We start from the raw sequence: 27,002 nt of genomic DNA, 5'->3' as shown, positions 1-27,002 counted from the left end.
ATCGGACAATGACCTCCCAAGACAAAGGTTGACACTCAATCACTGAGCAACACTGGCTGGGCCAGTTTTTCTTTAGGTTTGCTAGTTTCCCACTAAAGGCTATTGTCAGTCTGATCTTAATTCATCAAGAGGAAAGTAATAGAAAGTTTTACAAGATATATCAGTGTCACTGTGAGTTTATTATATACAACTGGTTTTATTAGAGATCAAGAATTTCATTCACACCACTTTTTACTTCTTTTGCAGACTTAATTTTCATCTTTATAACATTTACTCAGTCCACTGAGTGACTAAGTATCTTCCAATGCCCATTAACTAGATAATTTCTATGTAGGACTTAAGTAAAACTGCAAGCGACTGCTATAAGAAATGCATATTTATTTATAATATGCTTGTTTGCTCTCCTGTAACTGTTTACAAATGGCATCATTGCAAAGATTTACACGTAAGTCCTACATCCTTCAGGTTGTTCTAGCATTAGTACACAGGTTGTTCCAGACATTCATGTCCAATAAGAACTCTTAGTAAATACTTTGCTACATTTCTGACATAAGCTTTCTCTGCAGTGTGAGTTCTTTGATGTAGAATGAGGAATACACTTTAACTAAAAGACTTGCCACAACTTTATATTCATAGTTTGTCTCTCTTGTATATGTCTGCACATATTTCCTAAGAGATTCATATTTCCAAGTCTTCCACATATTTGTTATCACATATACAGAACAGTAAATACAGTGTGGATTTACTTACCAAAGGATTAATACTGGCTAAAGGCATTCTCACATTTATTGCTTTCATATGGTCTCTCTTCAGTGTGAACTCTGGACAATATGGCTTGTACCATTGCTAAAAACCTTTCTATAGTCATTACTCTCATAAGACTTTTCTCCAATATTGATTTTCTGATGCTGAATCAGGGAGGATCAATGGTTGAAATTTATTATGAAAACACTGCATTCATACAGTTTCTCTCATATATGATTTTTCACACATATAGTGATTTACATAGTCTAAAGGTTTTTCCACACTTAGGGCACTACTGAGTTTCTTTCCATTGTGTATCCTCTGATGGGCAGTAAGATTTGAGCCTTTGCTAAAAGCTTTCCCACATTCATTACATTTATATGGCTTTTCTCCAGTATGAATTCTCTGATGTACAGTAAGGTTTGAACTACAACTGAAGGTCTTCCCACATTTAATACATTCATAGGGTTTCTCTCCAGTATGAATTCTGTGATGTTGAAGCAGGGATGACCTATGACTGAAGGCTTTCCCACATATATTGCATTCATAAGGTTTCAATCTAATGTGATTTCTCAAATGCATATTCAGTGATTCAGGCTGGTTGAAGGATTTCCTGCATTTCTGACATTCAAAGGGCTTTTCTTCATTATGAATACTCTTATGCTGAATAAGAAATGAGAGGCTACTGAAGACTTTCAGACATTTGCTGCATTCAAATTGTTTCTCTATAGTGTGAATTCTTTGATGTCGAGTAAGATGTGAGCTACAGCAAAAGGCTTTTCCACATTCACTACATTCATAAGGTTTCTCTCCAGTATGAATTTTCTGATGGTGAATAAGAGATGACCTATGAATGAAGGCCTTCTCACATATTTGACACTCATAAAGCTTTTCTTGAGTATGAATTCTCAGATGCTCAATGAGATGTGAAACACGACTAAAAGACTTTCCACAGTTCATACATTCATATGGTTTCTCTCCAGTGTGGGTGCTTTGATGATTAGTAAGTGATGAGACATGGCTAAAGGCCTTCCCACAGTCAATACATTTGTAAGGTTTCTCACCACTATGGCTTATCTGATGGCGAGTAAGGGATGAGCCATGACTAAAAGTCTTCCCACATTCATGACATTCATAAGGTTTCTCTCCTGTATGAATTCTCCAGTGGCGATTAAGAATTGATTGTTTGCCAAAGGCTTTCCCACATTCACTGCATTTATAGATTTTCTCTCTATTATAAGTCTGGTGAAGGGTAAGAGATTTGCTCTGGCTGACGGCTGCCACACTTTCATTAGAATCCAAAAGTTTCTTTCCACCATTGATATTCTCATTTTTTATAAATGACTTTTTTGGTAAGCTCTTCTTAAATATATCATGTTTATGTGATTTCCCTTCAGCAGAAATTCTCTGTAGTTCAAAAAGAATAGACTTTAAATTTAAGTAAAAAATGCTTCTAAACACATTCCCCACTGGGACTTTCTCTAAAGATGAAGGTCACTGGTCTAAAATGTTCTACCTAGCCGAAACTGGTTTGGCTCACTGGATAGAGCGTCGGACTGCGAATTGAAAGGTCCTGGGTTCAATTCCTGTCAAAGTCATGTACCTTGGTTGCAGGCACATCCCCAGTAGGGGGCGTGCAGGAGGCAGCTGATTGATGTTCCTCTCTCATCAATGTTTCTAACTCTCTATCCCTCTCTCTTCCTCTCTGTAAAAAAATCAATAAAATATATTTTTAAAATAAATAAATAAAATGTTCTACCTAACTTGCATGCTTTCCCTCCAATTTCCCTATAGAGTCCCAGTCCTTGTTAAAATTTGAAAATTCACAACTTTGTTTTATCATTTTTTCTATTATTACCGTTTCGGGTGAGTCATCCTCATAAATATTCTCCTTTGCTGATAATTCTTTGTTTTCCCATCTTAATTTCCAATCTGCAAAATATCAAGAAAGCAAAACACTTCTTTTATGTTCTTCTTGGAAGAAAATTCTATGATAGAAATAGAATTGGATAAAAAATAAAGTTCCACCCACACCCCTGCTCGAAAACACATAGCTCTGACAATATATTCAATTATTTCTGAAAAAAAGTTAAAGAAGTTACATTGGGTAATTATTGGGTAATCACAGAAAATACAGACAGCTCAAGGAGGCAGGAACAAAGTACAATAAGGGACCAGGGTTAATTAAGGGCAATCAGCATTTTGGAAAAAATGAAACTGTCAGGCAGAATATGCAAAAGGCATTCTGGAATCCAGGCCAATATTTTGTGCCTATATTTATGTGCAAGAACACATTCAATCTCAGAGCCTTGGTTCTACAATCTTTAGTCAATCTCAATTTGCTGTCAGATTAGTATGCTTAAAATGCAGAATTTATAGTGTTGCATTAAACAGTTATAATGACAACAAAATAATCTAAATATACTTTATGGTTCATAAAAATTAAGGCTTTTGTGAGTTATGTAGTATCTATATAAAATCATTAATTTTCTTGGACATTAGAAAATATAGTATACTTAAACCTTGTATTGCTCATCAATCTGTAATTAAAGTAATTTAAGACTTCATTGTTCTTAGAAATTTTCTTATACATTTTTTATTTCCTCTAACACTTATGCTCATATTTGATCTCAAGTTCAGCCTTGGTGGAAAAGTGATTTTCTATCTAATTCACAGCTTTTCTTAACATAAAACCATCAGTATATTTTTCCTTAAATGGACTTAAAAAGAATAACTTGCTCCACTTTTAAAATTTTATTTACTTATCATTATTATTATTATTATTATTATTTTAATATTTTTTTTTGCAGTGAACTTTTATTTTTTTTATTTTTTTTTATTTTTATTAAATTATTATCTGTGTACATATTTTAACATTGCCCCCCCCATACATACCCTCCCTCCCCAGAGTTTTGTGTCCATTGGTTGTACTTATATGCATGTATACAAGTCCTTTGGTTGATCTCTTATCTCCCCCAGATCTCCCTACTCTCCCCGCTGTAATTTTACAGTCTACTTTTTGCTTTACTGTCTCTATATCTATCTTTTGGTTTGTCAGTTTATAATGTTTTTTAATATCCATAAATGAGTGAGGCCATGTGGTATTTCTCTTTCATTGACAGGCTTATTTCACTCAGCATGATGTTCTCTAGTTCTATCCAGGTTGCTGCAAATGATGAGAATTCCTTCTTTTTTATGGCAGCATAGTATTCCATTGTGTAGATGTACCAAAGTTTTTTGATCCAATCATCTGCTGACGGGCACCTAGGCTGTTTCCAGATTCTAGCTATTGTAGACTGTGCTGCTATGAACATAGGGGTGCATATATCCTTTCTGATTGGTGTTTCTAGTTTCTTGGGATATATTCCTAGGAGTGGGATTACTGGGTCAAATGGGAGTTCCATTTTCAGTTTTTTGAGGAAACTCCATACTGTTCTCCACAGTGGTTGCACCAGTCTACATTCCCACCAGCAGTGCCACTGATAAAGGTTTAATCTCCAACATCTACAAACAGCTTATACAACTAAATAAAAGGAAGATTAATGATCCAATTAAAAAATGGGCAATGGACCTAAATAGAATATTTTCAAAAGAAGACAGAAGGAAGGCCAAAAGGCACATGAAAACATGCTCAAAGTCACTAATTATCCGAGAGATGCAAATCAAAACAACAATGCGGTACCATCTCACACCTGTCAGAATGGCCAACATCAACAAATCAACAAACGACAAGTGTTGGCGAGGTTGCGGAGAAAAAGGAACCCTCGTGCACTGCTGGTGGGAATATTTTAATATATTTTTATTGATTTCAGATGAAGGGAGAGGGAGAAAAAGAAACATCAATGATGAGAGAGAATCACTGATCAAGCCCCCTCCTGTACACTCCACACTAGGGATCAAGCCCACCACCCGGGCATGTGCAAGAATCAAACTGTGACCTCCTGGTTCATAGATTGACACTCAAACACTGAGCCACACCAGTCAGGCTAAAACCTCCACTTTTGATTAGATAACATGAATAATACAGAAAGATAATTTTGGAAGGAGAATGGTCATTCTGAAATCTAAGTTTAAGGATCCCTCAATTTTGTTATATTTTTGAAGCTCTGAAGACAGTCTCCCTAAGATTTTCTAAAATGCCCCCCCTCCTCCTTTCTACAAGCATCTTTAACAAATACCTATTTTGCCTGATTCACCATGATTTACCTGGAAACATACCTTTTCTCAGTTTTTTCTCCACCATCCAAGGTTCTTTCCCATCCTCCAATAAAGTGATCACATATGGCTTAGGTATCGAAAGACCTGCTTACAGGAAAAATATAGAATTGTTTGAACTGTGGTCCTCATGGGGAGATACCATCATCACAAAAGGGACCAAAGGACAGTTTAAAGAATGTTCCCTGAAAGGAAAGATAAGCTTCAGGCAGAATACAACAGAGCTACACATTTCCTTGGGGGTGTAAAAGAAAAATTCAGCCATTTACTCAGGAAGATTTCCATCAATTCAGAGTGGCCAAAAGAAAAAAAATCACCTCTGTTGATATGGAGGTGGAAATAAGCAAATTATAATATGCTTACCTAGAGAGATCAGGTTCTCATAATTCTGGACCATCACATCCTTGTATAAATCCCTCTGAACAGAATCTAACCATCCCCACTCTTCATGAGAGAAGTCTATGGCCACATCACTAAATGTAACCTGAAATAGCAAACACATTTAGGCTCAATTATAATCCAGACCTCTTCTGTCACTGGCAAAGGATAAAGTTATCCTGATTGGAGAAGGGGACAAGATGCAAAGATTGTGACAGTAATTAGAAATCTAATATAAGTAATCTAATTATTGGGTAATTACATTTTTTGGCATTGTTGTACACTAAGGGTAGGCAAATATAAGAACTTTGCTTTAGGAGAGTTAATTTTTTTCAAAGGGAATAGAATTATAATTTTTTAAAATCAGCATTCAACATTTAACAGCACATAGTGAACTTGTGTTTTTTGTTGTCATTTTAAAAAAATATATACTTTTATTGATTTCAGAGAGAAAGGAGAGGAGAGAGATAGAAACATAAATGATAACAGAGAATCATTGATGGGTTGCCTCCTGCATGCTCCTACTAGGGATTGAGCCTGTGTCCTAACCAGAATCAAACTGTGACTTCCTGGTTCATAGGTCGACCCTTCAACCACTGAGCAATGAATGCTGGTTGGGCTCAAGTTGTGTTTTTTATAACTTACATGCTAAGTAAATAAAAATGCTAAGGGTAGACTTATAAACAAACAAAAAATACGGTGTACTTAAACCTTGTATTGGTCATCAATCTGTAATTAAAATAATTTAAGACTCATTGTGCAAGAAGACTGAAGGATAGTTTCATGCCATAGGTAGTCCTTGAATAGAACCTTAAAGTAAGGGTAAAGAATAACATTTCGCGGAAAATAGTCTAAGGAAATAGATTTCTTCTCAAAAACAGTGATCATTCAAGGTGGTATTAAAAAAGCAAGCCATTAGAAAAAATTTAAATGTTTATTATGCTTACTGGTTAGTCAAATTATAACATGCAAAAATGTATGTATTTAAAATGGCATTATTAGTATCTTTCATTGGTAAAATCGACATTGTTTGGCCATGGTAGATTTTTCACTCCATTAGGGGTTGATTCAATATTCTATTACTGAGAACCACAATGGTGGCATAAGTAAACACCAGTATTCGTAGTCTCCCACAACCACATCAAAAATTACAACTAAAATACAGAACGACCATCATTCAGAACCACCTGAAAGCTGACTGAATGGAAGTCCTACAACTAAAGAAGTAAATAAGAAAACACACTGAGACTGGTAGGAGGAATGGAGGCTCAGACCGGGCTGGTCAGGCACCCCCAGGGGCCATTTTTTTAACCCAGAGGGAGATTGTCCCCGCAGAGGCTGCTATGAGGAGCAAGAGGTCCCAGCCCCACAGCAGACTACCTGCCCAGGGCCCAGAGCTGGAAAGAGAAGTCCCCGTAACTTTGGGCTGTAAAAACTAGTGGGGATTGGGACTGAGGGAAATAAAGGCTGCCCAAGACCCAGATGTCCCTCTTAAAGGGCCAAGCACACACTTACTCGGACTTGTTTCCACTGAGCTCCAGTACCAGGAGGCGTTAGGGGACCCAGACACATAGGGAGAGGAACTGGATTGTCTGGCATTGGGGCAGGAACTTGGGGGCGGCTTTCTATCAGACAGAAGTGCATGCAGAGGTCATTGTTCCTAAGCCAAGACCTCCCCTCTCCCAGGGCTGACTGGAAACCATATCTGAGTCCCCATCAACCTGGAGCACACTGTTTGCCGTGCCCTGGTGATTCCCTGAAATTCTGCCCCATCCAATTTGCAGCCCCACCCAAGCTGTTTGCAGCAGTTTTTCCATATGAATGGCCTATCCTGGCTAGGCTTCACACTTTGCTAAAATCTCTCAAACAAGCAGCAGTTGGTGTCAGCATGCCCCAAACCTATCCATAAAAGGCCCAAGACCAAGCACCAGCCTACCTTACTTCAAAGCTGGGCCTCACCTGGGCACTTCTAAACCCAATACAAATGGGAGAAATCTTCAGATCTTTCTGTAGCTCCTACTAGATGGTCTAAGACAGTGGCTGGCTTTGCATCTCCCTAGATACCCAAGAACCAGTGTACCTGGTGGACAGCTTCAGACCATACCAGATTACAACTCTACACCTCCTCAAGCAACACACTGAAGGGGCAGACTCAGTGAGCACCATCACCCTACTGAAGCAAGTCCTGCTCCACAGGGGTGTTTCCTGCACAGCTGCTCTCCCACTGTAGTCACAGCTCGTTTTCACAGCCAATTTGTCTGAAGGTGAATTCCATTCCTCCCACTGACACCAACAGCAATCAAGTCTCAACTACAACAACAAAACTGTGCACACAGCCCACAAAACGGTGCATCTAGAGTGTCCAGCTCAAGAGACTGGGGAGGCTGAACCACTGGGCTCTATAGGACACCTACTATACCAGGCCATTCTACCAACTCCGGGAAACATTGCAGCTCTACCTAATACATAGAAACAAACACAGTGAAGCAGCCAAATTGTAGAGATAAAGAAAATGTCACAAGTGAAAGAAATAGAAAAAAGCAGAGTTCAAAACCATGGTTATAAGATTATTATCAAGGATTTTCATGAAATCTTCAAGGGACTTAGTGAGACTTTTAAGAATCTTGGTGAGAATGCCAAAGACATGGAAAAGGACCAGTCAGAAATTAAGCATACACTAGAAATTAAGCATACACTAAATGAAATAAAGAATAATTTACAAGGATTTAATAGTAAAGGATTCCAAGAATCAAATAAATGATTTGAAATATGAGGAAGCAAATAAATACACAATCAGAATAACGAAAAGAAAAAATAATCCAAAAATATGAAGACAGTATAAGGAGCTTCTGGGACAACTTCAAGTGTACCAACATTCGCATTATGGGGGTATCAGAAGGAAAAGATATTGAAAATTTAAAGAATAATGACAGAAAACTTCCCCTACCTGGTGAAAGAAATAGACTTATAAGACTAGGAAGTGCAGAGTCCCAAAAAAGAGGAACCCAAAGAGGCCCACACCAAGAAACATAATAATTAAAAAGCCAAGGGCTAAAGACAAAGAGAGAATTTTAAAAGCAACAAGAGAAAAACAGTTACCTACAAGAGAGTACCCATAAAACTGTCAGCTGATTTCTCAACAGAAACTATACAGTCCAGAAGAGAATAGCAAGAAATATTCAAAGTGATGAATAGCAAGGACCTACAACCAATATTATGCTGCAAAGCTATCATTTAGCATTTTTTTCCTTTTTTTTAAATAAATCTTTATTGTTCATATTATTACAAATGTTCATTCTCCTCCCCCCCTCCATCAGGTTCCCACACCACCCTCTGCCCTTTCCCCACCCCCCACTGTCCTCAACCACAGGTGCACAGTTTTTGTTAAGTCTCTTCCCACACACCCCCAACTCCCCTTTTCCTTGAGAATCATCAGTTCACTCCCCTTCCATACCTCTGATTCTATTATAATCACCAGTTAATATTGTTCAGCAGATTTTTTAATTCCCTTGGTTTTTAGATTCACTTGTTGTTACTTATTTGTTGTTCATAATTTTTATCTTTATCTTCTTCCTCTTCCTAAAGAACCCTCTTCAGCAATTCAGATAATTCTGGTTAGGCAGTGATGAACTCCTTTAGCTTTTTTTTATTTGTGAAGCTCTTTATCTGGCTTTCAATTCTGAGTGATAGCTTTGCTGGGTAGATTATTTTTGGCTGTGGTTCTTGCTATTCATCACCTTGAATATTTCTTGCCATTCCCGTCTGGCCTGCATGGTTTCTGTTGAGAAATCATCTGACAATCGTATGGGTGCTCCTGTTTTTTTCTTGCTGCTTTTAATATTCTCTCTTTGTCTTTTGTTCTTGGAATTTTAATTATGATGTGTCTTGGTGTGGTCCTCTTTGGATTCCTTTTGTTTGGGGTTCTGTGCACTTCCTGGACTTGTAAGTCTAATTCTTTCACCAGGTGGGTGAAGTTTTCTGTCACTATTTCTTCCAGTATGTTTTCGGTATCTTGCTCTCTCTCTTCTTCTGGGACCCCCCCATAATTCTGATGTTGGCTTGCTTGAAGTTGTCCCAGAGGTTTCTTACATTATCTTCAACTTTCTGGATTCTCTTGTCTTCTTGCTTCTGCGGAATGTCTTCTGGCTCTTTATGTTCCAAATCTTTGATTTGATTCTTGTGATCTTCCATTCTGTTTTTAGGACTCTGTATATTTTTTATTTCAGACAATGTATTCTTTATTTCTAGTTGATCCCTTATTATTTCTAGTTGATCCCTTTTCATATCCTCATAGGTCTCGTTTATTTTATCGGCCTTTTCTAGGAAGTTCTTGAAAAACCTTATAACCGTGGTTTTGAACTCTATATCCAGTCGATTGTTGTCCTCCATTTCTTTCATTTGTGATCTGTTTCCTTGTCTCGGCATTTTGCTGCTTCCCGGAGTTGGTAGGGTGGCTTTGTGTGCTAAAATGTCCTATATGATTCTGTGGGTCAGTCTCCTAGTTACCTGAGGTGGACACTCTTGGTGCCCTCTTTTGTGAACTGTGTGTACAGCCTTGTTGTAGTTAAGTCATGATTGTTGTTGGTATCACTGGGAGGAAATGACCTCCAGGCCAATTGGCTGTGAAGATCAGCTGTATCTATGCCAGGAGACAGCCTTATTCGACTAGACTTGGAAAATTTCAAAAGCCTCTGTGCTCAGCTTGGATGGGGTGGAGTTTCAGGGTGGAGCCTACAGCCTTGGCTTCGGTCAACAGTCTGTTCTCTGCGCGCAATATGCGCGCCTTTGGGACTTCCTTCTGCCGCCCCCCTGAGTTTCCGCCTTATAGCCCAGACTCCCTCTGTATGAGCCTGGGTCCCCAGGGTCTGGCCTAGAACTGGGGTTCAGTGCAGTCGGTACTGGGGCTCAGCACAGTCCAGAGCTTTTGTCTCCTTCCTGCTAGGGCAATCTAGGAGCAGAGTCAACAGTCCGTCCTCTGCGCGCAATGTGTGCGCCCCAGGGACTGCCTTTTGCCACTCCCCTAAGTTTCCGCCTTATAGCTCAGCCTCCCTCCATATGAGCCTGGGTCCCCAGGGTCTCGCCCAGAACTGGGGTTCAGTGCTATCGGAACTGGGGTTCAGCACAGTCCAGAGATTTTATCTCCTTCCCGCTAGGAAACGCCAGCCAGGCACTCAGCCACCCCTCCTCTCCGGCTCCTTCCTCTCCATGCACCCACCATGTCTCCGTACCTTAGGCTTTTACAGCTCCTCTGATTTCCCTTCTGGTTTTCTCTTTCCTTCTAGTTGTAGAATTCCCAGTCAGTCAACTTTCCTGTAGTTCTGGATAATGTCCATTTTGTATTTTAGATGTATTTTTTTGAAATTGTTGTGTGAGGCTGCAGTTAGGTGTTTACCTATGCCGCCATCTTGGTTTCTCCTATCATTTAGCATTGAAGGTTAGATAAAGAGAATGCAAAAGGAGTTAATCACCACCAAACCAGTATTACATGAAAAGTTGAAGGGTATTCTTTAAGAAAAGAAGAAAAAAATTTAAAATGTGAACAATAAAATGTCAATAAATACATGTCTATCAACAATTGAATCTAAAAATCAAAATAAATAAGTAAAAAATATATATATTCTATTATTTTATTAGGATATTTTGCATGTATATTCACTAGTGACACTGGTCTTTGGTTTCAAAATGGGAATTTACCTTTGTCAGATGTTGGAGAAATAATTAAAAACCATTATCTGCCAAGCAGAAAATCTTCTCTACAATGTAGAAAAGAAAGAGACAGGTTTATTACTGAATAAGCATTAATCAGAGTGCAATGCACTTCAGAGGACATCACTAAAGAGACTTTAAGGACAGAAAGAAATCTGACCCTTTTATTTTTTTGTTTTATTTTTTTTAATATGTTTTATTGATGTTTTTACACAGATGAAGGGAGAAGGATAAAGAGTTAGAAACATTGATGACAGAGAAACATCAATCAGCTGCCTCCTGCACATCTCTTAAACCTGGGACCTTTCAGTCCATAGGCTGATGCTCTATCCACTGAGCCAAACTGGTTTGGGCAAATCTGACCCTTTTAAAAAGCCAGGTAGATACAACCAATACATACATGCTTTCAAAATAAGTAACTTGTCCTCCATTTGCTACACATAGTTCATCCTACATTCACCTGGTAAGTTAATTACCTTTACTCCAAAGAAAAATAAAACAACTTTATTTTTATGACAAGCAGACAGACCTTGAAGCCAAAAGCCTAGGCTAAACTCCCACAGACAGATAGTTAAGGGTGCATCTTCCTTCATGTTTGTATTTCAAAGAGATGGGTCCAAAGCCCTAAGAAAGACTTGACTTCCTTATAATATTGGCAGAGGGTATTTAGCTTTTAAAAAGATTTATAAACATCTCCAGGGGACAAGGAAAGTATTTACAATGACAGGTTTTTCTCAAGGAACTATTCTAAGAAAAAGAAGGGGTGCCCAGCCGGTGTGGCCTGGTGGCTGAGCATCAACCCATGAATCAGGAGGTCCCAGTTCAATTCCCAATCAAGACATATGCCAGGGTTGTGGGCTCAATCCCCAATTGGGGGTGGGGGGTGTCAGGAGGCAGCTAATCAATGATTCTCTCTCATCATTGATGTTTCTATCTCTTTCTTCCTCTCTGAAATCAAGAAATAATGTTTTTAAAAAAGGAAAGGAGGGGCTTCTGTCTTTTTCCCTTTGGCACCAGGGAAAATTCTTTTTTTCTATTTGTACTTACTCTTACCAACACATGTTAAGTCATAAAATAGTTTTATTTTACCAGTGCAATGATATTTCATTTTAAAATATATATATTTTATTGATTTTTTTATAGAGAGGAAGGGAGAGAGATAGTTAGAAACATCGTTGAGAGAGAAACATCGACCAGCTGCCTCTTGCACACCCCCAACTGGGGATGTGCCCGCAACCAAAGTATATGCGCTTGACCAGAATCGAACCCGGGACATTTCAGTCCGCAGGCCAACGCTCTATCCACTGAGCCAAACCGGTCCCAGCTGATATTTCATATTTTAAGTTTTGAACACATTGATGAATATCATTGTATTAAAAGTCTAAAGAAAATTCACATAATCTTATTAACTAATACTCTTTGCCCTTATTTAGATCAGGGTTTCTCGACCTTGGCACTATTGACATTTTAGGCTAGATAATTTTTATGTTGTGGAGAGCTGCCCTGTGCATTCTGGGATATTTAGTAGCATCCCTAGCCTCTACTCTTAGGTCTCTACCTGTGTTCAGGGTATCCTCTCAGTGTAACTTCACTTCCAGCTCTGCCTCCCGGATACTATGGGCCACCAAAATAGTTCTAGTCTTGCTTCCCCCAGGGGTCCTTCAACTCTTTCTTCCCCTTCAATTGTATGGGCAGCCTTTGCTATTAATTTATCTTTGTCTTCAAAAGAATTCAGGATATCTGTCCTAGCACCTATCTTAATTTCTTATACTTTCATACTTTTCTACCAGACCTTCGCTATTCAATACAGCAGTCACTAGCCACACTTGGCTATTTAAATTTTTAAAAAATTAGCTTCAGAAGCAAGATGGCGAATGTGTGGAGGTTGAGTGTTCTCTGAGTGCCCAAGGAGACCAAGAGAGAGGAAGCGAAACATCAATGTGAGAAAAAAACATCAGTTGGTTACCTCCTGCACGTGGCCCCACTGGGGATCAAACCTGAAACTTGGCTCTTTTCCTCTGAACCCCAGTGGTCAGACCTGCTCAAATCTCAGCATTTCTCCAGGACCAACCTATCCCAGGATGGTGTGGAATACAACACATTCACCTGTCTACCCAGTCACCATTCTGGTTCCAAGGCTACATCTCTCCACTGGACTGATGAGAGGGTTATCAATGTTTTGCTCCTGGGCCTACTTCCAACTGATTATTTGAATCCTTCCTCTGTGAAGGGACTACTCCCTGGCTGTAGTCCTCACTCGCCATGGTCACTGGGGCCTTGGACAAGTTGTTATTGACGATGTTCACAAGGATGCGCTACAGAGAGCTGTCAAGGCAGGCCTCCTGGCACTCTCGGCTTTCACCTTTGCTGGGCTTTGTTATTTCAAGTATCACAATGTGAACATCTGCAAAGCTGTTGCCATGCTGTGGAAGCTCTGATCTTCTTGACTTAATACCTTGAAAATTGATTTGCCTCTGCTCTGCCAGTCATCTCACAATAAGGAGGAAATAACCCTACGTCCACTGGTGAGATAAACCTCTTCTCCTAACCACCTGGCTAGTTTTAGAATTTAATCTGTGAGGAAAAGGTTTGAGAATAATTCTATCCAAGAAATTGTGAGACTGAGTTCCACATTCTGGCAAATGAATGAGGTTGTCTTCCAGCTTCTTACGAGACTCACAATGTAACTGAATGTTATGTATGAGCTTTCGCATTTTAATTTACCAAACTTTTTTTTTAAAATATATTTTATTGATTTTTTTATAGAGAGGAAGGGAGAGAGATAGAGAGCTAGAAACGTCGATGAGAGAGAAACATTGACCAGTTGCCTCTTGCACACCCCCTACCGGGGATGTGCCCGCAACCAAGGTACATGCCCTTGACCGGAATCGAACCTGGGACCTTTCAGTCCGCAGACCGACGCTCTACCACTGAGCCAAACCGGTTTCGGCAATTTACCAAACTCTTAAAGGGAACTAGTTTTATTACTGTCAATGCCTAATCAAACTTCAATATTTGCCCTAGGAGTTACGGAGAAAGGGAAAACTATTAATTCATAAGTAAAGACTGCAGAAACTTAGGCAGCACTTAATGTCTGAAAACTTCCCCCCTTTGTTCAGTTGATACCACTCACTGATGTTATATGCCTTTGGAAAACTTTAGAGTTAAGAAATGCTGATATTTCACTAATTTCTAAATCCTGAGAAAAAGAGCCTGGAGAAATTCTGAATATAGACAAGTTCCATGCAGGAAAGAGGTACCCATGTAGATGATGTATCAAAATATTACATGTTCTAAACTGAGACTTACTCCTCAAATGTGTTCATTTTACATGTCCCAAAATAATATCCACAAATATAAAACGTTAAATAATAAATTTATTTTCCGACTATGAGAATCTCTAATGTGAAATGTATTCTATGAATATAAAGATTTTTTTAAATAAAATTTTTTTAATAAATAAAATATTAAAAAGTTAAAAATTCAGTTCCTCAGTCATTCTAATCTTAGTTCAAATACTCAATATTCATATGGGGCTGGTGGCTACTGTACTGAACAACATACATGTAGAGTATTTCCATCACTGCAGAAAATTATCTTAATACTGCACTAGGTCATGCAGTCCTGCATGTCAGTGTATACCCAAACTTATGTAAGATACTTCCTGACAGGTACTTCATAAGTATTTAGGAAATTAATCAATGAAAGATCTTGGCAATCATTTCACTTTAGCTTATACTTTTTTTTAAAAAATTGTTATTTTCAAATTTAATTATATAATACTCCCAAGAAACCAGACTCTATCCAACATGCACATCTGTCATTCATACCGTCTCCTCTGCAAGCTTCGCCTTCCTCCCTGTGATTCTGCCCACCACTGTTTCAGCACTCATTCACTCAACTATTTAGTAAGCATTTGTTTTGTGCCAGGTACCACTCTGGGTAATGAAGATAAGTCAACAACAACAAAAAAAGAGGGGTGGGGGGAAACCACAAAACCCTCCCGGTGGGAGGAGATAAACCATGAGCATATGCATATACTACGCATATGCTAGTGAGTGATAAGTCTTATGGAAAACAATAGAACCATGATGGAGGAGTTGAAAGGTGACTGATAACTTTAATAGGTGTTTAGGCAAGTTATACTGAGAAAATAACCATTGAACAAAGATACAAAGAAGGTAAGAATGCAAGACTGTGCCTATCTGAGGAAAGAATGTTCTAACCAAACAGGACAGCAACTTCTAAGTTCTGGAGGAAGTAACCAGTGTAGTTGGAGCCCACAGGGAACAAGGAGACAGAAGAAAAATAAGATCAAAGAGGTAATAGCCAGCCTAATTGTACAAAGCTTTTTAAGTCAGTCTGTTAGACCCAGTGAAGAGTTTTAAAAATGAGGCACAACAGGATTTTATATAATAAGAAAATCATTGTGACAGCTGTATTAAGAAGAGACTAAAGAGAGTCAAGGTCTGAAGCAGGGAATCCTACTAGGAAGCTACTGCAATAATCTAGGTTGGCTTGGGCCAGGGTGGCAGTGCTGCGTCAGTGATGGGGTAACTAATGGTCAGATTCTGTATATATCCTGTTTATATTTTAGAACTAACTAAAGTGCCTGAATATGAGTTATGAGAGAAAAGGAGAAATCAAGATGACTCCAAACATCTCTTGACTTAAATAACTGAAAGGACTTACTGTATATACCCTAACTGAAACCATTGATACAGCTTTAACAACCATAAAGCAAATAGCCTAAATTTCCAAATTTGAATTCTGAATTGTAATTTTTAAAAGTTTAGCCCTAGCCAGTTTTGCTCAGTGGTTAGAGCGATAGCCGGAGGACTGAAGGGTCCCAGATTTGATTTCACTCAAGGGCATGTACCTCAGTTCCAGGATCCATCCCCACCCCTTGTTGGGGCACCTGTGGGAGGCAACAATCACATCGATGTTTCTCTCTGTATTTCACCCCCTCCCTTCCACGCTCTCTAAAAATCAATGGGAAAATATTCTCAGGTAAGGATTAACAACAATAACAACAAAAAGTTTGCTCAATACTCTACAGAGGCTTCTAGCAGAAAACTGGTAGAAAAGAGGAGAAACTTAGAGAAGATAACACTTTGGAGTTCTTCTTCAGGCTCCATCCTTGGCTACAATGAAAGGAATCACAGATCCAGTCCCTAAATGGAATTTGTTGGAGGGAAATGATGGAAAGCAAACACTCAAGAGTCCTGATAAAAAGGTGTTTCAGGAAGATCTGAGGACTTACCTGGAACATGACTTTGCAGTTTCCAGTAATCAACAGTTGTCTTTCCAGGCTCTTGTGTAATTGGAGGGCACTGTCCTGAGATGGCAAATTAAGGACAGGAAAAAGCAGTCAAGAAAAATCGGACTTATCTTGCAGCTCTGTAACACACCTGTGTGGAGAAAAACAATGGTAATCATTTTCTAGGGCTCTGATCTTCCTCTGAACTAACAGAGTATTCCTTGGCACGAAGTAACTAAACCATTCACTAGGTTCCACCTGCAAGTCAATCAACTTTTATATTATCTAAGAGAGAAACTCATAAAACAACAGTAGTAATCATGTTAAATATGAGCTTATTTAATAATCACCACTCTGCATGTGGGCATTCACATTCCTTTTAAAATATATATATTTTTTATTGGTTTTCTACAGAGAGGAAGAGACAGGAATAGGGAGAAACATCAATGAAAGAGAAACATCGATGGATCAGCTGCCGACTGCACACCTCCTATTGGGGATGTGCCCGCAACCAGAATCGAACCTGACACCCTTCAGTCCGCAGATCGACGCTCTATCCACTGAGCCAAACCCGTTAGGCCCAGATTTCTTTATTTAAACTACTGAAATGGCTATATTGAAACAGTTGTTCAAAGTTACACAACTGGAAAGCGTCAGCTTCATGACTGGATGACATAAAAACAACTGCAGACGGCGTTTTCTTTCCGTTAGTACTCTACACTCGCTCGCCCATTTGCTTTTCACGGTCTGTGAGGTGAGCGCCCTCCTGGCGTCCCCTTTGCAGAGCCAGGCCCCGAGGCCCAGAAAGCTGAGGCCCTCGTGGGCTCTCACCGCGGGGCAGTCGCTGGGAGCAGTCGGCGCCCGGAGCCGGTGCCGGTGCCGGTAGCCTGAGGCCCGCGCCAGCCCTCCCGCGACCCTCGCGTGCCCCAACCCGCGCACCGGACGCGCCGGGTCGCTGTGCGGGGACAATGGTAGCCGCCCTCACGGGAACTGCACCGCGCGTCTTCCCAGCGTCCAGGACGGAGAAGTTCGCCTGGCCCGACACTAGCGCGGAGTGGACCACGAGCGGAGCCCACAGCTAAGCGACATTTCTCAGAACGCTCCGCGCCGCAGACACTAGTACCGGTGCTGCGCCCTGCCGCCTCCAGCAAAACCACACTTCCCAGAAGTCTCCGCGGCCGCGCGCGGCCTCCGCGCCCCGCGAGAACACGGCCCGGCCGGCGTAGGGCGGCGGGACCCGCACGCAGAGAGAGGGGAAGACGGGAGCCTCTGGGGGACCCGCCGCCCGCCGCCCGCCGCCCGCCGCCCGCCGCCCGCCGCCCGCCGCCCGCCGCCCGCCGCCCGCCGCCCGCCGCCCGCCGCCCGCCGCCCGCCGCGTTGTAAGAATCACCGCGTGCGAGTCACAGAACTGCGCTTCCCAGAAAAGGATGCGGGCGGAAGGTCTTCGGTCTTCGCACGTGGGTTCTGCCCGGACGTGGGCAGTCCTTGCAGCCCCCGGCCAGGAGCTGGCCTCCTTCGGACACGATCCTTCTGACGTGCTTAGATATCTGCAGTAGTTCACTTTTTAAAAACCATCTCTTCTCCCAAAACTCCCTCCAGCAGATGTTCCACGTCTATTCTCAGTAGAAAAACTTCTTGACATTTTATTCTAAGTTAATTTTCTTTAATTTTAAATTCACAGTCTCTCCATAACTATGTCTTATCAGGAAACATGCCTGTTACTTCCCCGAGGCTGCTTTTCTCTAGGTCAGTGTGACCTCATCACTAAATATGAGAGACACTTTGTTTCTTGACCTCTTAGCATTTGCTATAACTGACCATTTTTCATCAGTCTCTTCTCATGGTTCTATGATACTCCATTTTTCTTAAATTTCATCTTGACGGCTGCTGCTTCTCAGTTTCCTTTGCTTGTTCTTCATCTTTTTTGAGTTCTAAATGGGTGTGCTTCCCTAGCAGGTTTGGCTCAGGGGATAGAGCATCAGCTCATGGACTGAAGGGCCCCATGGTCCATTCCAATCAAGGGCACATGGGTTGTGGGCTCCACCCATGTGGGGTGTGCAGAAAGCAGCCAATCAATGATTCTCTCTCATCATTGATGTTTCTATCTCTCTCCCTCTCCCTTCCTCTCTGAAATCAATAAAATATATTAAATAAAAATGAGTGTGCTTTTTTTTGTTTGTTTGTTTTTTGTTAATCCTCACCCAAGGATATTTTTCCATTATTTTTTTCTTTTGTTAAGAGTGAAATGTAGGGAAAGAGAGAGAGAAACCTCGATGTGAAAGAGACACATCTATTGGTTGCCTTCCTCCCTGTCCAATCAGGACAGGAGCGAGCCTGCAACCAAAGTGCATGCACTTGACAGGAATCGAACCTGGGACCTTTCAGTATGTAGGGTGAAGCTCTATTCACTGAGCCAAACCAGCGAGGGCTTGAGCTGTAAATGTTAAAGGGACCCAGGACTTGATACTTGGCCTCCATTTTTTATATTTTCTACATGTTTTCACTTTTGCATTTTCATGTGTTTATGAATCACTTTTAAAGATGACTCTCAAGTCTTTATAGTCCAGTCTGGTCTCTCTCTGGAACTCAATTCATATATCTAGTTCTTTACCTCCCAGCTCAAGTTCATTGTCAAACTGCAGAAGTTTCATGAGACCCACACAGGCCTTGTCTCCTTATTCCCATCCTCTTTCAAGCTCCCACCAATTAGTAAATCGAACCCCTATTACCGTGGTCGGCAAACTGTGGATCAAGAGCCACATGCGGCTCTTTGGCCCCTTGAGAGTTGCTCTTGCACAAAATACCACAGCCTGGGTGAGTCAATTTTGAAGAAGTGGTGTTAGAAGTTTAAGTTTAAAAAATTTGGCTTTCAAAAGAAATTTCAATAGTCGTACTGTTGATATTTGGCTCTGTTGACTAATGAGTTTGCCTATTAGATAAAGCTGAACATCCAGACATTTCCCTTTACTGGTATTTCTCTTTTGTCCTCTCCCTCCCCACATGTAACAGATTGTATTGTTTTCAATCTGCCTCAAAGTAATTAGCCATCAGGCTTCGTTTATTCATATCCAGTTCTCACATTAAAAACTGCAATTGCTGAGGAAACGCCATACTGTTTTCCACAGTGGCTGCACCTGTCCTCATTCCCACCAGCAGTGCAAAAGGATTCCTTTTTCTCTGCATCCTCGCTAGCCCTTGTCCTTTGTCAGTTTGTTGATGATAGCCATTCTGACAGGTGTGAGATGGTACCTCATTGTTGTTTTGATTTGCCTCTCTGGGATGATTAGTGACTTTGAGCATGAATACTAGAGTGACAGTGCACAATTGTTTCTTAATTTTCACTAGAAATTATGGTTTTAAAAGGTTAAAAATTCTGTTATATATAACTAAAGCTACAAAAATTAATAGAAAAAGCAACTGTGTATACAAGAGAAGTAAGTTATGTTTTGGCTTTTTAAAAAGTTATGAGATATGCAAGTGTGAAATGAAATAATTTTGTCCTGATTCCGAATGGCAAGAGGGCAAGAGGCAAACTCGGAGGACCACAGAATATTGTATAAAGTTTATGTAAAAGGAATTAAGAAAGGAAAATTTATGTTTGATCAAATTGTATAAGATTGCATGAATGTATACTTTTTAAAATTAAGCTTTAATATCAATAGTGTACTAAAACAATATTCTTTTATTTGTTAAAAGAACAAAATTTTCTTGGACTAATAGTCTGTTACTGATAAGATATTATAAAAATGTTCTGTGCCTAGAAAGCAAAGATTCTGCATTTATCATAATTTTCTAGGTGTTTTGTTGTTGAGGTGATGGTGATGGTGGTGGTGTCTTAATCAAGTCCTTGATTACTTAAGAAAGCTGGTGGTTGAGCGTTGACCTATGAACCAGGTCACAGTTCGATTCCTGGTCAGGACACATGCCTGAATTGTGGGCTTGATCCCTAGTAGGGGGCATGCAGGAGGCAGTCAATCGATTATTCTCTCTCATCATTGATGTTTCTATCTCTCCATCTCCCTTCCTCTCTAAAATCAATCAATCAATCAATCAATATATTCTATCTAATAAAAGAGAAACATGCAGCTGAAACCAGTTTGTTTCGACCTGCAGACTGAAAGGTCCCAGGTTCGATTCCGATCAAGAACTTGTACCTTGGTTGTGGGCACATGGTCGATGTTTCTCTCTCATCAATGTTTCTAGCTCTCTATCCCTCTTCCTTCCTCTCTGTAAAAAAAAAATCAATAAAATATATTTTAAGAGAGAGAGAGAGAGACATGCAAATTGACTGTACCTTTGCTATGCCCACAAGCATGCCCACCAGCCAATCAGGGTGAGTATGCAAATTAACCCAACCAAGATGACAGTTAATTTGCATATCTAGACCAGAAGAGAAGACTGAAGACAGCGTGGAAAGAAGCCAAGCACTGCAGAAGGGAGCAAAGCTTCGGAAAAGCAAGCAAGCAGGGCGGGGAGAAGGGAGGGAAGCAGGCGGGCCAGGCAGCGACCACAGCAGGAAGCCCTATTGCAGGAATTTTCTTGCAATGAGCCTCTAGTGTGTGTGTAAATATATATATATATATATATATATATATATATATATATATATATATATATATATATATATATTTAAGTTGAATGTTTCAACAGTAAGAACCCAGCTTTGCTAACAATTATGTAACCTTCTGTATTCATCTTTGAAGTCTTTTTTGTGTAAATCTGTTCATTTCCCCCATTAATATGTTTGCCATTGCTTATTTGCATATGCTAGCAGATTACAAGTAGTAAACATGTACAGAAAAATAATTACAACTCTTCAACTGTGAAGAGTTGTTCATCTTAACATTTTCCTTCCTGTGTAGTGGGATTGCTCCTACTGCTTGGTTTGTTCTGGGAGTAGTAAGCCTGGAGCACCTGGACTCACAATCCCCTTCAATGTTTTGTTACTTTAGTTAAATAGATAAGTATCCTCCTATATAATAAAGAGGTGTTATGCAAATTGACCATCATACACTCACATAAGATGGCCGCCCCCATGCGGTCACAAGATAGCCACGCTCATATCATCACAAGATGGCTGCCCCCATGTGATGTCAAAAGTATTCTTATTTTCATGGCAGTCGGACATCCCCTAAGAGGTTCCCAGGTTGGAAAGGGTGCAGGCTGGGCTGAGGGACACACACACACACACACACACACACACAATAAAAAAAAATAAAAAAATAAAAATAAACCAGTGCATAAATTTCATGCACTGGGCCTCTAGTTGTTTTATGATTTGTTGGAATCATTGTCCCCATCACCCTGTTATCAGACAAAGATAAGAAAAGGAATGGAAAAACTGGATACAAGCAGTCATTTGAATTATATGCTACTGAGTGAATTGAGGGATGATTATAATTTTATGAATTTTTGTTTAAAATACTGCTGATTCTTTTCCCCCTTAAAAAATAATTTGTCTTTATTTTTTAAAAGTATTAGAGATGTCCCCTTTTCTTTCCCCTCAGTGTCCCCCTCTACCCAGCTCCTGCCCCACCCAGGCCTTTACCACACTATTGTCTGTGTCCATGGGCAATGCATATATGCATGTAAGTTCTTTGGTTATATTTTTGTTGTTGCTGTTTGTTTATTTCCAGATGTGAGGAAATGTTTTTTGTTTTCTCTTAGACTATGTATGACTTAGAGCAATTTGGTAAATGATACCTTTGTAAGCAGCATTGAAATACTTATTCCTCCAACTTGATTCCTTCAGAATTTGGAAACTTTTAGTCAATAAGTATTCTTACTTTCTTTTCTTCTTTTTTTTTTTATATAAATCTATTGTTCATATTATTACAGATGTTCCTCTTCCCCCCACCCCTCCATTGCTCCCCTCCACCAGGTTCCCACCCCACCCTCTGCCCTTTCCCGACCCCCGATTGTCCTCATCCATAGGTGCACAGTTTATGTTCAGTCTCTTCTCACATCCCCCTCTCCCCTTTTCCCCAAGAATCGTCAGTTCACTCTCCTTCCATACCTCTGATTCTATTATATTCAACAGTTAATATTGTTCATCAGATTTTTTAAAATTTTTTTTGGTTTTTAGATTCACTTGTTGATAGTTACGTATTTGTTGTTCATAGTTTTTATCTTTATTTACTTTCTCTTACAAAAGAACCCCCTTCAGCAATTCATATAATTCTGGTTTGGTTGTGATGAACTTCTTTAGCTTTTTTTTATTGGTGAAGCTCTTTATCTGGCCTTTGATTCTGAGTGATAGCTTTGCTGGGTAGATTATTTTTGGCTGTAGGTTCTTGCTATTCATCACCTTGAATATTTCTTGCCATTCCCGTCTGGCCTGCATGGTTTCTGTTGAGAAATCAGCTGACAAAAATATAGGTGCTCCTTTATAGGTAACTACCTGCTTTGCTCTTGCTGCTTTTATTTATTTATTTATTTTTTTAATATATTTTATTAATTTTGTACAGAGAGGAAGGGAGAGAGATAAAGAGTTAGAAACATCGATGAGAGAGAGTCATCGATCAGCTGCCTCTTGCACACCCCCTACTGGAGATATGCCCGCAACCAAGGTACATGCCCTTGACCGGAATTGAACCCGGGTCCCTTCAGTCCCCAAGCCAACGCTCTATCCATTGAGCCAAACCGGTTTCGGCGCTCTTGCTGCTTTTAATATTCTCTCTTTGTCTTTTGCTCTTGGCATTTTAATTATGATTTGTCTTGGTGTGGTCTTCTTTGGATTCCTTTTGTTTGGAGTTCTGTGCGCTTCCTGGACTTGTAAGCCTAATTCTTTCACCAGGTGGGGGAAGTTTTCTGTCACTATTTCTTTCAGTATGTTTTTGATATCTTGCTCTCTCTCATCTTCTGGGACCCCCATAATTCTGATGTTGGTTCGCTTGAAGTTGTCCCAGAGTTTTCTTACATTATCTTCATCTTCCTGGATTCTCTTACCTTCTTGCTTCTGCGGAGGAGTGTCTTCTGGCTCTTTATGTTCCAAATCTTTAACTTGATTCTTGTGATTTTCCAATCTGTTTTTAGGACTCTGTATAATATTTTTTATTTTAGACAATGTATTCTTTATTTCTAGTTGATTCCTTATTATTTCTTGTTGATCCCTTATTATTTCTTGTTGATCCCTTATTATTTCTAGTTGATCCCTTTTCATATCCTCATAGGTCTCGTTTATTTTATCGGCCTTTTCTAGGAGATTCTTGAACCTTATAAGTGTGGTTTTGAACTCTATATCCAGTCGCTTTTTATCCTCCATTTCTTTCGTTTGTGATCTCTTTCCTTGTCTCAGCATTTTCGCAGCTTCCCTGAGTTGGTAGCCTTAAAAGTCTCTGTGTTCTGCCTGGATGGGGCAGAGTTTCATGGTACAGCCTACAGCCTTGGCTTCCGTCAGCCACGTCAGCCATGCCCTTTGCGGCTCCTGAGTCTCAGTGTTTCTCAGGGTCCTTCAGTACTCGCTGTAAGCACCTCTGAGAGTGAAGTGCCCTCGAGTTTCGCCTGCTACTAAACAGTCTAGGCTCTCCCCCAATGAGCCCGGGACTGGGATTCAGTTCAGTTGGAAGTGGGATTGGAAGTGGGGTTCAGAGCAGTCTGGAGCTTTTGTCTCCTTCCCGCCAGGGCAGTCCCGTGGCACAGCCAACCATCTCTTCTCTGAGCGCAATGTGTGCGCCTCCAGGGGTTCTGCCTTTTGCCGCTCCCCCGGGTTTCTGTATTACAGCCCAGTCTCCCTCTGTATGAGTCTGGGTCCCCGGGGTCTGGCCTAGAACTGGGGTTCAGAGCAGTCAGAACTGGGGCTCAGCACAGTCCAGAGCTTTTGTCTCCTTCCCGCTAGGTCAATCTAGCATCAGAGTCAACAGTCAGTTGCTGGAAACCAAATCAGTTTCACTGAAAAAGAGATATTGACAGGAAGCCAGGAAGGCTGGTCAAAAACCTTAATTGCTCTAACCTTTAGTTGAGATTTTGTTAGCTGAAGCAGAATCTACCTTGTCTGTGAAAGTTTCTGTTATTTCCTGCCTAAGGGCTACATGTAAATTTCTGTTTATGTTGCTTAAGATGTGTTCCCCAAAGCCTCAATAAAAGGGGATGGCAGGGCCAGAGCAGTAGTAGTTCTCCCACTAGAGTTGGACTACCGCCTGGCCCCCCAAATCGCCAAATTGAATTTCTTCAAGTCTCTTTTCATTTGTGTGCGGCCCTTCTCCAGAACCTGAACCCTGAATTGGAACTCTTTCTACGCGGGCAGTGAAAGAGAGTCCTATAGTCAGTCCTCTGCGTGCAATGTGTGCGGCTCTGGGGGCTCTGCCTTTCGCCGCTCCCCTGGGATTCCGCCTCACAGCCAGGCTCCCTCTGTTTGAGCCTGGGTCCCCAGGGTCTGGCCTAGAACTGGGGTTCAGCGCTGTCAGGTCTGGGGTTCAGCACAGTCCAGAGCTTTTATCTCCTTCCCGGTAGGGAACGCCAGCCAGACACTCAGCAGCCCTGTCCTCTCCGTCTCTGTCCTCTCTGCATGCGCTGCGTGTCTCAGTACCTTAGGCTTTTACAGCTCCTCTGCTCTTCCTTCTGGTTTTCTCCTTGCTTCTCGTTGTAGAATTTCCAGTCAGTCGACTTTCCTGTAGTTCTGGGTAATTTTATATTTTAGTTGTATTTTATTGAAATTGTTGTGTGCGGCTGTGGTTAGGTGTTTACCTGTGCAGCCATCTTGGATCCTCCCCCCAATAAGTATTCTTATTTTCATGGCAATATTGTTATTTGCATAAGTTCAATAATGATCTGTTCTCCTTGCAATAGGACCCAATTGGAAATTGGTTATATTGTCAGGGCTTTGAGTGGAATGTCAGAGTCAAAAGAGATGTGCATAGACTCAGATATGACCAGACAGCTTTAAAGAATTAAGAGTGACTTATGGCCAAAACCGGTTTGGCTCAGTGGTAGAGCATTGGCCTGCGGACTGAAAGGTCCCAGGTTCGATTCCGGTCAGGGGCATGTACCTTGGTTGCGGGCACATCCCCAGTAAGGGGTGTGCAGGAGGCAGCTGGTCAATGTTTCTCCCTCATCGACGTTTCTAGCTCTCTAGCTCTCTTCCTTCCTCTCTGTAAAAAAATCAATAAAATATATTTAAAAAAAAAAAAAAAAAGACTGACTTATGGAGCCGAAACCGGTTTGGCTCAGTGGTAGAGCATCGGTCTGCAGACTGAAGGGTCCCAGGTTCGATTCTGGTCAAGGGCATGTACATTGGTTGCGGGTACATCCCCGGTAGGGGGTGTGCAGGAGGCAGCTGGTCTATGTTTCTCCCTCATCGACGTTTCTAGCTCTCTCTCTCCCTTCCGCTCTCTAAAATATCAATAAAATATATTAAAATTAAAAAAAGACTGACTTATGAAAGTCAATAAAAGCCTCTTGAAAATATACACTGCAGCCGAAACCAGTTTTGCTCAGTGGATAGAGCGTTGGCCTGTGGACTGAACGGCCCCGGGTTCGATTCCGGTCAAGGGCATGTACCTTGGTTGTGGGCACATCCCCAGTAGGGGGTGTGCAAGAGGCAGCTGATTGATGTCTCTCATCAATGTTTCTAACTCTCTATCCCTCTCTCTTTCTCTCTGTAAAAAATCAATAAAATATATTAAAAAAGAAAAGAAAAAGAAAAGAAAACACATTTAAAAAAAAAAAAAAGAAAATATACACTGCATATAAGGATGAAACTCCAGCTTTTGGGTGTTGCCATCATCTACCCAATGTCCCTTTGGCTCAGTGCAGTGGAGTTCTTCCCATTGGATATTTCATCCCCTATTCCTTTCCTTAAATAAATTCAATTTTTCTTCATCCACCGTCTGAGATGCCTATTTAGCCTGCTGCACACACCATCCACTTTAACCTTTCACTGAGTTTACATGGTAACAGGTGATTACTACAATAGAATTAGTGGGGTGATCACATTGTAAGATATAAAAAATGTTGACTCATTACACACTTGAAACTAATATAATCAATTTAACATCGTATACCAACTATACTTAAATGAAAATAAATAAATATGAGTCTATATGATTATTATTCTTGTTGGACTTACACAAATAATTGGCAAATTTATTGAAACTAGACTTACTTTGCAAATAAATTAGCCTTGATTTAGCTATCTTTGTTAAAAATGAGAGTGATTTTAGAGAAAAACATATTTCACTAGTACACTTTTGTGGATATTAGATTCTAGTGCTGTTAATTGTCTTTTGAGGTATTGTTTTCTACCTATAAATTGGACTGGATGGTGAATGAAGTCTTCTAGTTTCCTCTATTATCTGCCTATGACTCTCCAAGCTAACCTTTCTAATTTTTCTTCCATTCTGAGTTGGAATCATTGAGAACTAAAATTTTCCTTTAGCCAAAGCCATGCAAGCTAAAGTGGGATGACTTGATGTAAACGCCCTAAGCCCTTAAAGTGTAAACGCCCTGCTCCTAGCATAAGGCACACGTCTGGCCCACACTGAAAGACACAAGTTGTTTCCTAACGGCTAGATAGGAGACCTCCACATTGCTCAGTGAGAGGAGCCCTCTGACTGACTGCTCTGCGGTGCGAGCCTGAACCAACTGCGGCCGCCTGTCTGTCTCCGTCTTTGTTGTCCATCTTTCCGTGTGCATCGCAGGGTGGCCTTTGCTGGAGCCTCGGACCCACTAGGAATAGGTAAATAAACCCTGTGTGATTGAT

The 27,002-nt window shown here is 40.6% G+C and overlaps 1 protein-coding gene across 4 annotated transcripts; it reads right to left on the bottom strand.

Annotated features, from left to right (window-relative positions):
- Positions 1 to 160: 160 nt before the first annotated feature.
- On the bottom strand, positions 161 to 17,760 carry LOC311633018 (uncharacterized protein). Of its 4 annotated transcripts, none has more exons than XM_084905148.1 (6): positions 17,694 to 17,760; positions 16,307 to 16,454; positions 5,323 to 5,443; positions 4,963 to 5,049; positions 2,603 to 2,676; positions 161 to 2,151 (listed from the first exon to the last, which is right to left on the bottom strand). In XM_084905148.1, exons 2-6 carry the CDS (start codon positions 16,313 to 16,315, stop codon positions 958 to 960), a joined length of 1,485 nt encoding a protein of 494 aa, XP_084761274.1. In that variant the 5' UTR covers positions 16,316 to 16,454; positions 17,694 to 17,760; the 3' UTR covers positions 161 to 957. The 4 variants fall into 4 exon arrangements, with proteins under 4 accessions (XP_084761274.1, XP_084761273.1, XP_084761272.1 ...); XM_084905147.1 differs by lacking the exon at positions 17,694 to 17,760 and adding an exon at positions 17,135 to 17,481; XM_084905146.1 differs by lacking the exon at positions 17,694 to 17,760 and adding an exon at positions 17,243 to 17,480.
- Between the last annotated feature and the right edge of the window lie 9,242 nt (positions 17,761 to 27,002).

The sequence above is a fragment of the Pipistrellus hanaki genome (genome assembly GCF_964339955.1).
Source record: "Pipistrellus hanaki genome assembly, chromosome: 15".
In the NCBI taxonomy this organism is placed as follows: Eukaryota; Metazoa; Chordata; class Mammalia; order Chiroptera; family Vespertilionidae; genus Pipistrellus; species Pipistrellus hanaki.
The sequence above is the reverse complement of the archived record's forward strand: the minus strand, read 5'-3'. Positions and strand labels throughout refer to the sequence as shown.

Excerpts from the sequence above, each read along its gene's own strand:
- LOC311633018 (XM_084905148.1), bottom strand. Across the intron at positions 5,050-5,322 it reads TGAGAACCTGATCTCTCTAG|CAGGTCTTTCGATACCTAAG; the intron begins GTAAGCATATTA and ends TTTTCCTGTAAG. Across the intron at positions 2,677-4,962 it reads GGAGAAAAAACTGAGAAAAG|ATTGGAAATTAAGATGGGAA; the intron begins GTATGTTTCCAG and ends GATATTTTGCAG.